The 15,395-nt window shown below is 35.1% G+C and overlaps 1 protein-coding gene across 4 annotated transcripts in view; it reads left to right on the top strand.

The window, feature by feature from the left end:
• Positions 1-9,822: 9,822 nt before the first annotated feature.
• Positions 9,823-15,395, top strand: part of SRL (sarcalumenin) — a 52,123-nt gene continuing 46,550 nt past the window's right edge. For all 4 annotated transcript variants that reach the window (XM_053694459.1, XM_053694458.1, XM_053694457.1 and 1 more), the window contains exon 1: positions 9,823-9,922. In XM_053694459.1, the coding sequence (XP_053550434.1) occupies positions 9,862-9,922 (61 nt within the window). In that variant the 5' untranslated portion in view covers positions 9,823-9,861. The remainder of the gene's footprint in view (positions 9,923-15,395) is intronic.

The raw sequence follows: 15,395 nt of genomic DNA, 5'->3' as shown, positions 1-15,395 counted from the left end.
GCATTCTGGGACAGGGAGGTGAGGGGGACTTGTAGCTGCGTGGCACATTGGTGTTTGGTTGGTGGAGCTCAGACAGGAGGGGCAGGAAAAAAGTTTAAGTTTTAACCCAATATTACAGTAAAAAGTTATACAGCAAATAAACTCTTAGTACTGCATATAATACTATGATATAGCAAACTTCATAAGGTTAAATTAAAGGTATGTTGTACTCCTGATAAATATTTCATGCTAATGCTTATTGGTTGATAAATACTTCCCGATAATGCTTATTGGCTGATAATTATTTCCTGCTAATGCTTATTGGTTGATAAATACTTCCTGATAATGCTTATTGGCTGATAATTATTTCCTGCTAATGCTCATTGGCCAATAAATACTTCTTGCTAATGCTGATTGGCTGATAGACACTTCCTGCTAATTCTTATTGGCTCAAAAATATTTCTTTGCTAATGTTCATTGGCTGATAAATATTGCCTCCTAATGATCATTGGCTGATAAATATTATTACCTGCTAATGCTGATTGGCCAATAAGAACTTCCTACAAATATTCGTTGACTGATATATATGTATATATTTCCTGCTAATGCTCATGGCTGATGGATACTTCCTGCTATTTCTTGATGACTAATAGATACTTACTGCAAACGCAGAACCTTATCTGTTGCTGTGAAGGTTCATTCAAGATCCAAATCAATACTTGACAATTATGATTTTACTGGGACTGTCCAGGTTTTTGGCCTCTTGTCCCGTGTGATAACTGTTCCAGGATTCTGTCCGACAATGTAAAAAATAAATTTAAACTTAAAAGAAATTTGATAACTTTGAAAAAGTGTCAGAGCCGAATGTGTATTCGGAACATCAGTAATGACTTAAGCATCGATCTGCGTCGGATTGAGACCAACGGATTGTATGTTACGTCACAAATTTTAACTTTTGCCGGTCTCTAGGCTTTGATAACTAGGTCGGATCAAGCTCGCAAAAATTACACTGCGGAATTCCGGCGTATTTGCGATTGACGGCTGATAAATATCCCCCTATAACTAGGGAGAAATCTGGTGGAGTAGGCTGTTTCCAGCTCCTAGCTATACAGATTTTCATTACTGCAAAAATGAAGATCATCAGTCGCATGAGTGATTTTGGAATTTTGTCAGGTATAATGTTTAGAAATATGACTTCTGGTTTGGGTTGAAGGGGACACCCAGATCCTTGCCAAGTTAGAACATTCGTTCCCAAAGTGGGAACCAAATGTTCATTTTTTTGTTATTTAAGACAAAATTAAACATTTTCTTCAACTTTAAAAGTTTTTTTTTCTTCTAATTTTCATAGGACGCTAAAAGTTTATGGGCCCAATGCACTGTGTCCCTTGTATGTCGCCTGTCACAAGGGTCTTCCAGGGCTGTAAGAGCATGGGTCTTGGTGATTGTAGCAAGGCTTTGATATTTCAGTCTCTTCACTGAGGACAAAACCTTGCGTTATTACAACCCTGTAAGCACTGCAGACAGCCAACCTATATGTTATGCTGGCTGTCATTAAGGCGTTAAAGAATGCAGAATGTTGAATAAGGTAGATTCATTAATTTAATAAGTGTCAAAAAACAAGGAAAACTATTCACAAATAATAAACTAAGCATAAAGCATTACTCATAAAAAGGGTATTAAAGTTCTAACATAATACCGCAGGAAGAATGCAAAATATAATAACCTAAAATATACTACTTGCTGAAGGCAGACTAATCTGAAATACATATTTTTGGAAACAGTGCTAAACTTTTTTCCAAGCTTTTCATTTCGGGGCATTCCCCAAAGCCTCAAGCAGTGCCTCCACAAAACGCCATACAGTGTGTTAATAGTTGTACCACACAGATGGCATCTCCTTTGAATTTGTAGATGTTTTTAGAGAGCCTACTGATCTAATAAATGCCAGCTCTGCTGGTGTTAAGGTATCGATTGCCATTTCTAATGATCGGTCATATCTACTTGTGAGATATTCTGGTAGAGATGTGGCGAGGTGGTGATTGATAGAGATTGAGGAGCTTTGGTTTGATGGAGGTAACAATGATCGTCAGAAGAGGCTTCTCTTCAATCTGGCCGAACAACCTCCCTTGAGTTTCCTGCGTGGGAATTCTTCTCAATGCCCCCCAAATTGATTGGGCAATGAAGATGCAGATATGTGCCATATGTCAGGCTTCTTTTGTGGGGTAGTGGTACATAGAAGAGTTTGAGTTGGTTAATGAGACTTCTCAAGTGCAGAAGTATTTGTGCAGGATTTAGTCTAAATGTATAGTCATTTTATTTGCGTTGGCTTGCATGTTCTCTTAGACAAAATACAGGAACTTTGGAAGCTGGTGTCTGTCTTTTATGATCAAAACTCCTGCACCTATCTATATGCCATAATGTGTCTTTATATGAGAGCTTTTAGATCCCAGAAATTCTTACTGGGGTTATTTATTCTCTTCTTTTATATATATATATCCTCACAAAAATAGTACAGTGTTCACTAAAAACAGGCGACTTCCCAGATCCTCTAAAAGAAGCTGTGGTAAAACCACTCCTAAAGAAACCTTTATTAGACCCAGACTGCATGAGTAATTACAGACCAGTATCCAACCTCCCATTTCTGGGGAAAATAATTGAAAAAGTAGTGGCAACTTTACTCAACTGGAAGCCCATCTATCACGCCTAAACATATTCGATCCTTTCCAGTCAGGCTTCAGATACCGCCACAGCACTGAAACAGCGCTAGTCCGAGTGCTAAATGATCTCCTCATGGCAAGAGACAAAGGTGATTACTCCATTCTAATCCTCCTGGACTTGACACCATTGACCATAGGATTCTAATAGAGCGCTTGCAGTACATCTGTGCTCTAGGAGGTACAGTCCTTAACTGGTTTAAATCTTTCCTCGCTGGTAGATCACAGAGAGTAATATCAGGATCAAACTCATCAGCACCAACAGAACTGGCCTGCGGAGTTCCACAAGGATCTATCCTGTCTCCCATGCTATTCGCAATTTACTTACTACCACTGAGAGACATCATTAACCAACATGGCCTAAGGTATCATTGTTACGCTGATGACACACAACTCTACTTCTCCTTTGCTCCAGATACTACAGACCCAGCATGCCGCATAAACAGTTGCTTAACAGACCTCATCGAATGGATGAATGCTAGCTGTCTCAAAGTGAACCCGGACAAAACAGAGTTACTCTTGGTGAGGGGACCCTGAGCATCAAAAATATCCCACGATCACCCAACTGGCCTGGAGCTTGGAGGGTCTGAACTCGTTAGTTCAGCAAAGGTACGAAACCTCGGAGTGCTGATTGATGCTGGACTATCTTTTAAACAGCAGATTTCCTCTTTAATAAAATCTGCCTACTTTCATCTGAAAAACATAGCCAGGATACAACACTTAATTCCCCCGGATGATATGCCAACATTAATCCATGCATTTGTATCCTCTAGACTAGATTACTGGAATGCACTTTACTTGGGCCTCCCAAAAAAAGAACTCCATCGCCTTCAGACAGTACAAAACGCAGCAGCCAGGCTTTTGACCAATCAAACTCACTCCTGCCACATAACACCTGTTCTCCACTCCCTACATTGGCTTCCAATTAAATGGCGAACATATTTTAAAATTGGCCTGCTGACTTTCAAAGCCTTAAACAACCAAGGCCCACAGTACCTGAAAGAGCTCCTGACACCCTACATCCCATCCTGTTCACTTATGTCTGCCAACACATCCCTCCTCTCAGTGCCAAGAATAAGGACAAACTCAGGCTCCAGAGCATTCGGCCACGCTGCCCCTACTTTCTGGAACTCTTTACCGTGTGCAATCAGAGAGGCACCGTCCTTACAGACTTTTAAAAAAAAGCTAAAGACCCACCTCTTCCATCAGGCATTCAGTCCGCTTATCTGACCTTCAGAAACTCCTAACTTTTATGTCTTATGTTGGTATATTTGAAAAGTGCTTTGAGTCTCACAGGGAGAAAAGCGCTATATAAATTGCAAATTATTATTATTATTAAATTATTATTATATATATATATATATATATATATATATATATATATATATATATATATATACAGTATATATACAGTATATATAGACACATCCATTCCAAGAAGGCACTCTCCGTTTTTGCAAATAAACAAATTATTCTTTATTGAATTCCTCAGAAGAGGGAGACCTCGAAAATGTTTATTCAATAAAGAATAATATGTTTATTTGCAAAACAGAGAGTGCCTTTTTGGAATGGATGTGTCTATGTTATGGATTTGAAGTGCACTCCGGCTGTTGTACCAGAAGTGGAATAGTGAGTGCTGGATCCCCTTTTAAATTTGTTATATATATATATTACGGTAAAGTCAGATATACGGGTAATCCTAGGATCACCTGGGTGAAACGGACATTACCCAAGCAACTGTAGGAAAATCCTGATGAACTGTAATCCCCCCCATCTACACTATTTGTTTTGCCTCCGCCTGGGGGGTTCAAGGAAGGCGCCCCGCCGATCCTCTGGCATCCACCCCAAGTGAACCTTGGGAAATGTGGTTTACAAGGAGGGATTGAACCCCCCCAGACGGAGGCAAAAAAGGTAGTGAAGATGGGCGAATAACAATGCATTGTATATATGTTTGATGCAGTGACTCGAGTACTCTGAGGGGATTTATGAGGCTTTGAGGATTATAACTATATCGCTTGCAGTCGCATATACTATAATAGCTTGAATATAATTTTGTATATGACTGTTTTGGGATATTTATGCCTTTTTTTCTAGTGTTAATATACTATTCTCATATACTATTCTCTGTACCAATGTAAGACTACCTTTTTGGGCTATTTGGCACTCATGATTTTTTAAGCTCCACCCTACAGCGTTATCGGCGAACTGCACATGCGCAAAACATGGGAGTGTGGACGGACGAAAATGAGCTGTTAGAGCTGCACAATGAAGATACTGATGATGAAATATGGGAGGGGGCAGGCGGGCATTTTAAACAGCCACAAGAGACAAAAGTAAGTACTAATACTTAGAAACGTTTTAGGCTACTAAATTAGGCTATAGTTCAAAATAATAATCATTAGCTAGTTTATAGGAATTACCTTTTGAAATTTTGGGTTGACTGTCCCTTTAATTCTCTTGGAATCCTTTGAAAAGCATACCTAGATAGGTTTAAGAGCAGCAACACACTAATGGGATCAAGATGGTGATTTAATGGCTACACACATATGCCTCTTGTGAGTAATTCACCAGAGGTGTTCATCAGGTCTGAGTAGTCTATTGTTGCTCTGGTGTTGACAATATATCTATGTGTTCAACCTCTTTGCAAGGCGTTTGAGCACCCACATTTTATGGAGGATGTTATGGACCAGATTAAAGATATTTGAAAAGCATGAGTAGAGAAGCAGTGGTCCTTGGTTATCGGTCTTCTAAAGTAAGCAGTATAAGGACACCCGTGCAAAATGTATAATTACTGCCTAGATCTTGAAACTCTCATAACATAAACGGTGTATACATTTTTCCTATTTTTTTAAAATATGGATTATAGTCTAGATCCAATTAAACAGGTTTGTGAAATGAGTATCCCGATAAAAAGTTCCGCTGCTTTATAATCACTGGAGCCCCATCTACTGTATCTCTTGACTGTTAACTTCTCACAGTTGATTCTAACATAGGCACCAAACAAAAAAAGTGAAAGATAAAATACGAATGAGGCAACTTAATCAGCTTTGAAATAGTCAGACACGACTGTGAGACAATATACTTCACATGTGCAATAGAATATTTATGAATTCTGCTCGCTTGGCCGAGAAAAATGTTTTGGGATCCTTTAGCGCTACTTTTGAGCTTCTACACAGGCCTGAGATACATTGGTGTAACTTTCTAACAGTTTCACCATCACTTTGGCAACTTCAACTATTTTTTGCAGTCAACAAGTGCTTCTTTTCTGTGCTGAGGTTCATCTTTGCAAGGCGTATGAGTACCCACATTTTATGGCGGATGTTACAAGTGCACAATGGGCAAGTTGAGCGGGAACGCATGGGAACGGAGTTCCTGCACTATTTTTGTAGGTGGAACTAAAGTCCCCCCTGGACAGAGAACAGAAACGTTTCAGTAAACACTGCTGCTGCTGGTGGGAGACAATGGAGCCAGTCTGGTTAGAGGGATAGTGAGATTCTCTAGTAATGGGCAGTAACACTTCCTACAATACACTGAATGCAAGCCTGTCAGGGGTCCTGCTGTGTGATCACCCCGCACTGTGCTTACATGGTGCTTACATTTAGATCCTCTCAGCAGAAATAGGACTATTGCACTTTAGGTGGGTGAGACTCCGTGACAGAGGAAGAGTCTCAGGCCCAAAGGCAACCATTCAACCCTTCATTGGTTTTAATTTGCTTTCATTAACCAAAGTGTATAGATTATATACATATAAATACAGTGTGTGAGTATAAAACAATATTAATTGTTTTGGGGGTGGAAATCTTTGTGAGTTCCCACACTTTTTTTTGTAGGACTTGTACATAAGTACAGCCTTTTTAAAATTAGTTATATAACACAAATTATAAAGGAACATCAAATACGAATTGTAAACTGCATTAAAATTCACTTTCATACCTGAGAAGAATTTTTGCAACGAAAACTGCAGCTTTATGTTCACTGGACCCTTTTTTTTTTAGCTGCTTATAACATTAGGTTGTGTGAACACATTTCTGTTTTGTAGGGTCCTCACTGACTAGAAATGTTACAATTCTGAAGTCAATTGGCTGAGTTTTTCTGGAGGTAAGTGTTGAAATGATGAGTCAAATCCTACAGCAAAAAATGCTGCACCAATCTTTATGAAATTAGTCATGAATATAGATTTAACATTTGTGAACACCGTTGCTGAGATACAAAGGTTTAAAAGTCAGATGAAAAGAATTAACCAAGAGATGCTCAGAAATTATTTGTTAGCAGAGGTTTTCGGTAGTGTAATCCTATATACTGTAGGTGTGAGTGAGTTGTGTGCATGTGCTTAAAGGGACACTCAGGTTAAATTAAATTTTCATGATTCAGATACAGCATGTAATTTTAAACAACTTTCCAATTTACTTCTGTTAAAAAAAATGTGCACAGTCTTTTATATTTACAATTTTTGAGTCACCAGATCCTACTGAGCATGTGCAAGAATTCACAGACTATACGTATATGCATTTGTGATTGGCTGATTGCTATCACATGGTACAAGGGGAGTGGAAATATACATAACTTTGAAATTTGTTATAGAAAATCTACTACTCATTTGATGTTCAGACTAAGTGCTATTGCATTGTCTTGTTATCTTGCATTTGTTGTTTATGCAAATCTAATATGTTGACTGGTCCTTTAAGATTAAATATACATTTTATGATACAAACTATAAAATTCAGTGGCAAGAAACCTGAAAATTGATGAGAGTTTAAGTTTCCAATTAAACATTAAAGGGATATGAAACCCAACATTTTTGTTTCATGATACAGGTGGAGCACTCAATTTTAAACAACTTTCTAATTTACTACTATTATTTTTTTCATTCTCTTGCTATCTTTGGTTGAAATGCACAGATGTAAGTTTAGGAGCCAGCCCATTTCTGAAGCACTATATAGCAGAAGTTTTGCAAGAATATTATCTATTTTCAAGAGCACTAGATGACAGCACTATTTCCTGTCATGTAGTGCTACAGACACAATCCTAGATATCTCTTCAACACAGAATATCACGAGAACTAAGCAAATTTGATAATAGAAGTAAATTGGACACTTTTTTAAAATGCTATGGTTCTGTCTGACACAAAAGATGTTTTTTTTTTGTTTCATATCCCTTTAAAAGGCATTACATTTCCTAAATAAATCGCACCCATTCTATTGCATTAAAATATTATTTTTTCAGTAAAAATCATATTTCGCAAATCTTTTCTTCAGTTTCAGAAATCTGCAAGGTTTACATTTGCCTGACACCTAATAGGATTTTGTTACCTTACAAGTACTAATATGCTATTCAAATATTTATTTTGTATCCAATTCTATATACAGAATTACTATATTTTCAACAATCAAATAATTTTAAAATGCTAAATGGATTATATTTATATAAAACTACAATAAATGCAAATTTTTAAAATTTTATTGTAAAAGTAAGAATCTATGCAGTCTTGAAACATAAATATATTTAAAACGGTGTATTTACTAATACGACCGCTGCTTCTTAACTTAAGGGACACTGAACCCAATTTTTTTCTTTTGTGATTCAGATAGAGCATGCAATTTTAAGCAAATTTATAATTTACTCCTATTATAACATTTTCTTCTTTCTCTTGGTATCTTTACTTGAAAAACAAGAATGTAAGTTTCGATGCCGGCCCATTTTTGGTGAACAACCTGGGTTGTTCTTGCTGATTGGTGGATTAATGTAACTGACCATTAAACAAATGCTGTCCAGTGTCTGAACCAAAAAATAGCTTGGATGCCTTCTTTTTCAAATAAAGATAGCAAGAGAACAAAGAAAAATTGATGATAGGAGTAAATTAGAAAGTTGTTTAAAATTGCATGCTCTATCTGAATCACAAAAGAAAAAAAATGGGTTCAGTGTCCCTTTAAGTTTCTGGCGAGCCGGAAACTTCAGGGGTAGATTGCAGCATCTGCTGATTGGTAAATCTACCCCATAGAGTCCTTACTGAATGTACTGCACTCCATTTTTAGGTTTGCCAAATATACAGCTTCTTTTTTTTTTACAAATTATAAAGGAACATTAAACACTTGCCTCCAGAAATACTCAGCCAATTGACTTCAGAGTTTTAACATTTCCAGTCAAGGAGGGCCCCAGAATATTGACAAATGTCACAGAATTGTTACAAGGGTCCAGTGAATATAAAGCTGCAGTTTTCATTGCAGATTTCTTCTCAGATATGAAGGGACATTTTTATGCAGCTTACAATTTGTGTTTGAAGAGATATGAAACCTAAAAAATGTATTTTGTGAGTCAGACAGAACATATCATTTTAACAAAGTTTCCAATTTACTTTTATGATCAAATTTGCTTTGTTCCCATGATATTCTGTGTTGAAGAGATGTCTAGGTGTCTGGAGCACTACATAATTCTGCCACCTATACAGAGCTTGTAATTTCCTTTAGTCCCTTATACCTGGATGAGTGACAAATTGCAGTGGAGTTAAAAAAAAGAAGACTTTTTCCTATTTTTAACACTGAAACCTTGAGCAGACTATTAACTTTCTTCCTCTGGGCTAGTAACTTTTAACCCCTAACTAGGGAATCATATATATATTTATATATAAACACACACACACTGTATAGACATATATTACACAGGTCTAAGAATGACAGATGTCAGAAGATTTACTATTTATTACGTTATTCTATCCAGCTGAATCACTAAAGCTTTGCATTGATTGGATTTGAGCACAATGTTGTGTTTTGGGTTTACAGTAATAGAAGTACAGTGATGTATTTTACCACTATAGTATGTAGACTAGACTAGAGTATTAGCTTGGTGACCCACATGACAAAATAAAGGAATATTACAGTACTTTTCATTGGGCCATTATAAGACAGTGTTTCCTCTCTCTGTTAATATGGAATGTTAGTTTTTTTTTAGGATATAAACAAAAATAACAATTAATAGTACTTAGGGTTTGTGTTACTGCTGGGTCAGTAGGACAGAAGGTGCCCTAAATTCCTGCTTAGGGTCACAAATGTTAATGTCTATCTGAGTTGTGACCACCTGTGTGACAGGCTGTGACGTGTGTGACAGTGTGTGTGCCCAGCTCCCAGCTGCTGTATATATAGAGCAGAAAACAGTCCCATATTTCTTGGCTGACACCATGAGAGGACCAGGCTTATTCTTCTGCTGCCTTACGGCACTTTTCCTTTTTGGGGGTGCAGGTAGGAAATCCATTTATCTTTTATCTATATTGAAGATTCGTCATGTCTCCCTGTGACCGTTGTGCAATGCAGATTGGGAACATAGTGCAGGGAAAGTTACAGGGGGCACTATAGCTAATTCTGCAGCACAGACCTCAGCATCAGTAGCAACGAAAAAGTTTCAGAGCTCTCCAAAATGCAGCATTTTAATAGCACATGACCCAAACTTTGTTCAAGTTCCAATCTATGGGGTGCAATACTACATACATATGATATTTACTCCAAATGTAAATCTTTTTAATCCTTTGCCGCACAGAGCAGTTATATCTATTTCAATCATCTCCCCCCCCCCCTCTCTCTCTCTCTTTCTCTCTCATACAGTGACATTTAAATTAAGGGGGGGAACAAAGTTGTATTTTTTGTTTAAAAGATACATTTAGATAAAACATATTGTTGTAACTTAATAGTAAAGTTTTCAGTAATACTTGCTGGAATAAAATAAAAATCTGTACAGTATTACAGAAATGAAGAAATGTATTTGTGTAACATTAACCCTTTTTGGCAGACAATGAGTTAAGCAACATTATCCCTGTACTTTTCTCTCAACTTCGAAAAGGCGACAGGCAGCTGGTCAGCTTTTGCACAGAGGGTGTTAAAGGTCTTTCAGGCATACAGTTCAATATCAAATAGGTCACTGTAGTCTCCCTATTTGGTCCTTTATTTGTCACAGCAATAAGGGTGTGGCGGATACTGAGGCCCATGAAAGTGAGAGTTTTACAATCTAAAATATTTGTGGTTTCATGTGTCAAATTAGAAAGCAAATTCTTTATTTTAATATAAAATATAAAATATAAATTGTAAGAAAGTGTTAGTGTCATTAAAAGACGCATATTATATAATAGTATGTAAAGTTGTTCTACCCTATTTGTATCAATTAAAGCTGTTCTGTTCTGTCACACTATTTGAGGTCTGTTCTCCCGATCACACTATGGATTAATAAAGTAAATAAAATTGTACAAATCTATTTCTCTGTGATTAGAAATCTGCAGTAAGATTACATTTGTCTTATCTGATATGATTCTGTTGCAGTAAAAGTACTAAACTTTTATTGAGATTTTATTATTTTATTTATTATGTTTTTTTGTGTGAATTGTATCCAATACTACATACAGAATTACTACATTTTCTAAAGTCAAATAATTTGAAAAGGCAACATTAATTATTTATGAAATACACAACAAATGTAACTTGTTTTATTTTTTACTTCAAAATTAAGTGTGTTAAACAAAGATGTGTTAAACAAAGGTTTATTTACTGAGTCAAAGATTTCAAATGTTATTGTACAATCTCAAATACTGAAAAAAATATTAAATGCAAATAATTTTCCACAAACACTAAAGTGTAAATGAAAAAGAGGGACAAACCAGTTTGTATAATACAGTAGACATATGTGACAATACCAGCTAGGCAAATGAATGCACCTTGTGAAATATTTTCCCAAGCTAGTTGATCTGATTTATAGGGTCATTAAATAAAAGTGATGGAAAATTCTCCCCTTTACAAAAACAGATCCAGAATGTTAGTGATATTTTAGATGGACTTTAATTCATCAGTTGTAATGAAGATGCGCTATAACTTACTTTTTAACATAGATATAAAATGCTAATACCCTGCGCTCCGCCTTCCACTTCAAAAGTAATTTTTCTGTGAGCTAACGGTTTGAATTGTTGTCCAATCAGCACTCTAGCTACAACAAAAGTGCCGCATGGGGAGATCTCTGATTGGACAACACTTTAAACTGTTAGCTCACAGAAAAATGTACTGTTGAAGTGGGTGGTGGAGCACGGGGTATTTGGATTTCATATCTATATTAAAAGTAAGTTATAGTGCAACTTCATTACAACTGATTAATTAAACTCCATCTAAGATATCACTAACATTACAGATCTGATATTAAAAAAAGAAGAGTTTACCATAACTTTAAGTATTCGTTTGGAAAAGGAATAACACATTTGAAAAACTTTGTCATTTGTTGATTTCATTAATGAACCAAATGTACCAATATTACTTTGTTTTGCTAATGTATTTATTTTCTCTATAATAGACAGGTAAATTAAATTAACAGATATATTATTCATTCATTCATTTTGTTCAATATAGATATGAATGAATATCGGCAAAAGTTTTCATTTATCGTTTTTTTTTTTTTAAACTTTGACATTTTGAACATCAAAACCAAAATGGATTTTATTGCACTCCATTTATATAATTATCACCCCCTCTTTATAAAAAAATAAAAATAAATAGGTAAACTATTAAGAAATAATACAGGAATAAAAAAAGGAAAACATTTTTTTTTAACAAACATACTTAGAGATAAAAATGTTTTTTACCATCTGTATTTTTTAGACTATTCCTACATATATCTATTTTTCTTTCTTTTCTTATTTTTTAATTCGATCATTTCTGCCAGAAGACAATTCTGAGAAGTTATTAAACCATTTATAAAGCAATATAGAGCATAGTTAAAATGCTGATTTAATTATTATTGTAGGAAAATGCAGGTGGTGAAGAAATATTAAAGGGATATAAAACCCAACATTTTTCTTTCATGATTCAGATAGAGCGTGTGTTTTTAAACAACTTTCTCATTTGTTTCCATTGTCAATTTTACTTTGTTCTCTTGGTATTTTTTGTTGAAAAGCAGAAATGTATGCTTAGGAGTCGGCCCATTTCTTAAGCACTATATGGCAGCAGTTTTGCTTTCCATTTGAAAGAGCACTAGAGGGCAGCATTATTTCCTGTCATGTAGTGATCCAGGTGCCTACCTAGGTATCTCTTCAACACAGAATACCATGGCAACAAATCAAATTTGATAATAGAAGTAAATTGGATTTTTTTTTTAAATCGTATGTTCTGTCTGAATCACAAAATATTTTTTTGGGTTTTATATCCCTTTAACGATATCTGTATGGATTTACAGTTGTTGCAGTTTTGCTTTCTATGAAATTATAGTTGGCAACATTGAAACAAATTGCATCATTTTCTATGGGGGAGAGGGGGTGGCATATCTGATGTCACCAGCTGTGGGATACAGTATACAGAGATAATTATAAAGCTGAACATATACACAACCCTCAGCTGTATATAGGAATTCTAATACAATTTCAGTCCGGCAGTTAAATAAAATAAAATGATTGACATGACAATTCTAGGATTGTTTGCTGCTCTGACAATATAACCATCTGTGCTTCTCTCTGACTATATATATGTTTCTCTGACTATATATATATGTTTCTCTGACTATATATATGTTTCTCTGACTATATATATGTCTCTCTGACTATATATATATGTTTCTCTGACTATATATATGTCTCTCTGACTATATATATGTTTCTCTGACTATATATATGTCTCTCTGACTATATATATATGTTTCTCTGACTATATATATGTTTCTCTGACTATATATATGTCTCTCTGACTATATATATGTCTCTCTGACTATATATATATGTTTCTCTGACTATATATATGTTTCTCTGACTATATATATGTTTCTCTGGCTATATATATGTTTCTCTGACTATATATATGTTTCTCTGACTATATATAAGTTTCTCTGACTATATATATATGTTTCTCTGACTATATATATGTTTCTCTGACTATATATATATGTTTCTCTGACTATATATATATGTTTCTCTGACTATATATATGTTTCTCTGACTATATATATGTTTCTCTGGCTATATATATATGTTTCTCTGACTATATATATGTTTCTCTGACTATATATAAGTTTCTCTGACTATATATATATGTTTCTCTGACTATATATATGTTTCTCTGACTATATATATATGTTTCTCTGACTATATATATATGTTTCTCTGACTATATATATGTTTCTCTGACTATATATATGTTTCTCTGACTATATATATGTCTCTCTGACTATATATATGTCTCTCTGACTATATATATATGTTTCTCTGACTATATATATATGTTTCTCTGACTATATATATGTTTCTCTGACTATATATATGTTTCTCTGACTATATATATGTCTCTCTGACTATATATATGTCTCTCTGACTATATATATATGTTTCTCTGACTATATATATGTTTCTCTGACTATATATATGTTTCTCTGACTATATTTATGTTTCTCTGACTATATATATGTTTCTCTGACTATATATATATGTTTCTCTGACTATATATATATGTTTCTCTGACTATATATATATGTTTCTCTGACTATATATATATGTTTCTCTGACTATATATATGTCTCTCTGACTATATATATGTTTCTCTGACTATATATATGTTTCTCTGACTATATATATGTTTCTCTGACTATATATATGTTTCTCTGACTATATATATGTTTCTCTGACTATATATATATGTTTCTCTGACTATATATATGTTTAGAGGTTTTAGTAATGTTGTTCACCAAACTTCATCTATTGCTGCCTTGTAAATGACCCCACTCTCCCTGTAACTTCCCTTTGTAGTATACAGAGACAGCAGCTGACAGGGACAGATACATAATGTGTCCCAGGGCGCAGAGTGACAGATGGCACGAGAGGGCACCAGGTGCCCCACTGGGGGGAACTTGGTTAAGTTGAATATTCTGGTAGTGAAAAAGCAAAGCACTAATCATAACTCTACATACTTAAAGGGACACTGAACCCAATTTTTTTCTTTCATAATTCAGATAGAGCATTACATTTTAAGCAATTTTCTAATTTACTCCTATTATCAAATTTTCTTTGTTCTCTTGCTATCTTTATTTAAAAAGCAGGAATGTGATGCATAGAAGCCGGCCCATTTTTTGTTAAGAACCTGGGTTATGCTTGCTTATTGGTGGGTAAATGTCAGCCACCAATAAGCCTGCGCTATCCATGGTGCTGAACCTAAAATGGGCTGGCTGCTAAGATTTACATTCCTGCTTTTTAAATAAAGATAGCAAGAGAACGAAGAAAAATTGATAATAGGAGTAAATTAGAAAATAATACTAACAATGAAAGTATGTGCATCACTAATACTGGAGTATTCACATTCCTTGGCTGTTATTCACAACTCCAACAGCTGTACCGGTGGACAAAACTCAAAAAAACATGAAACAAAAGGCAGCTTTATTCAGCACATGAATAAAAAAAGAGAAAAAACGAATAAAGAAATTATATTGATCTAACAAATAAAAAAAGATTATTTTCTACTTCTTTTGATTTGGGGTCAGTTAAGTTGTATTAGCTTTAAATGACCTCACTTAGGGTCACTGCCGTATAGCTAAGGTCAGAATTAGCCAATAAAGTGACAACTATCGGTGTTGCGCTTGTTCTGTGATGTTTCTTGCCTATTGGATACTGCAGATAGAGTGTAAGAGCTTATTCCCTGTAGGTGACGTCACAACACTCTCACCATGTGACATCTTAAAGCACTGTTGCCAAACTCGGTATCAGATGTT

This window comes from Bombina bombina, chromosome 11 (assembly GCF_027579735.1).
Source record: "Bombina bombina isolate aBomBom1 chromosome 11, aBomBom1.pri, whole genome shotgun sequence".
Classification (NCBI taxonomy): Eukaryota; Metazoa; Chordata; class Amphibia; order Anura; family Bombinatoridae; genus Bombina; species Bombina bombina.
The sequence above is the reverse complement of the archived record's forward strand: the minus strand, read 5'-3'. Positions and strand labels throughout refer to the sequence as shown.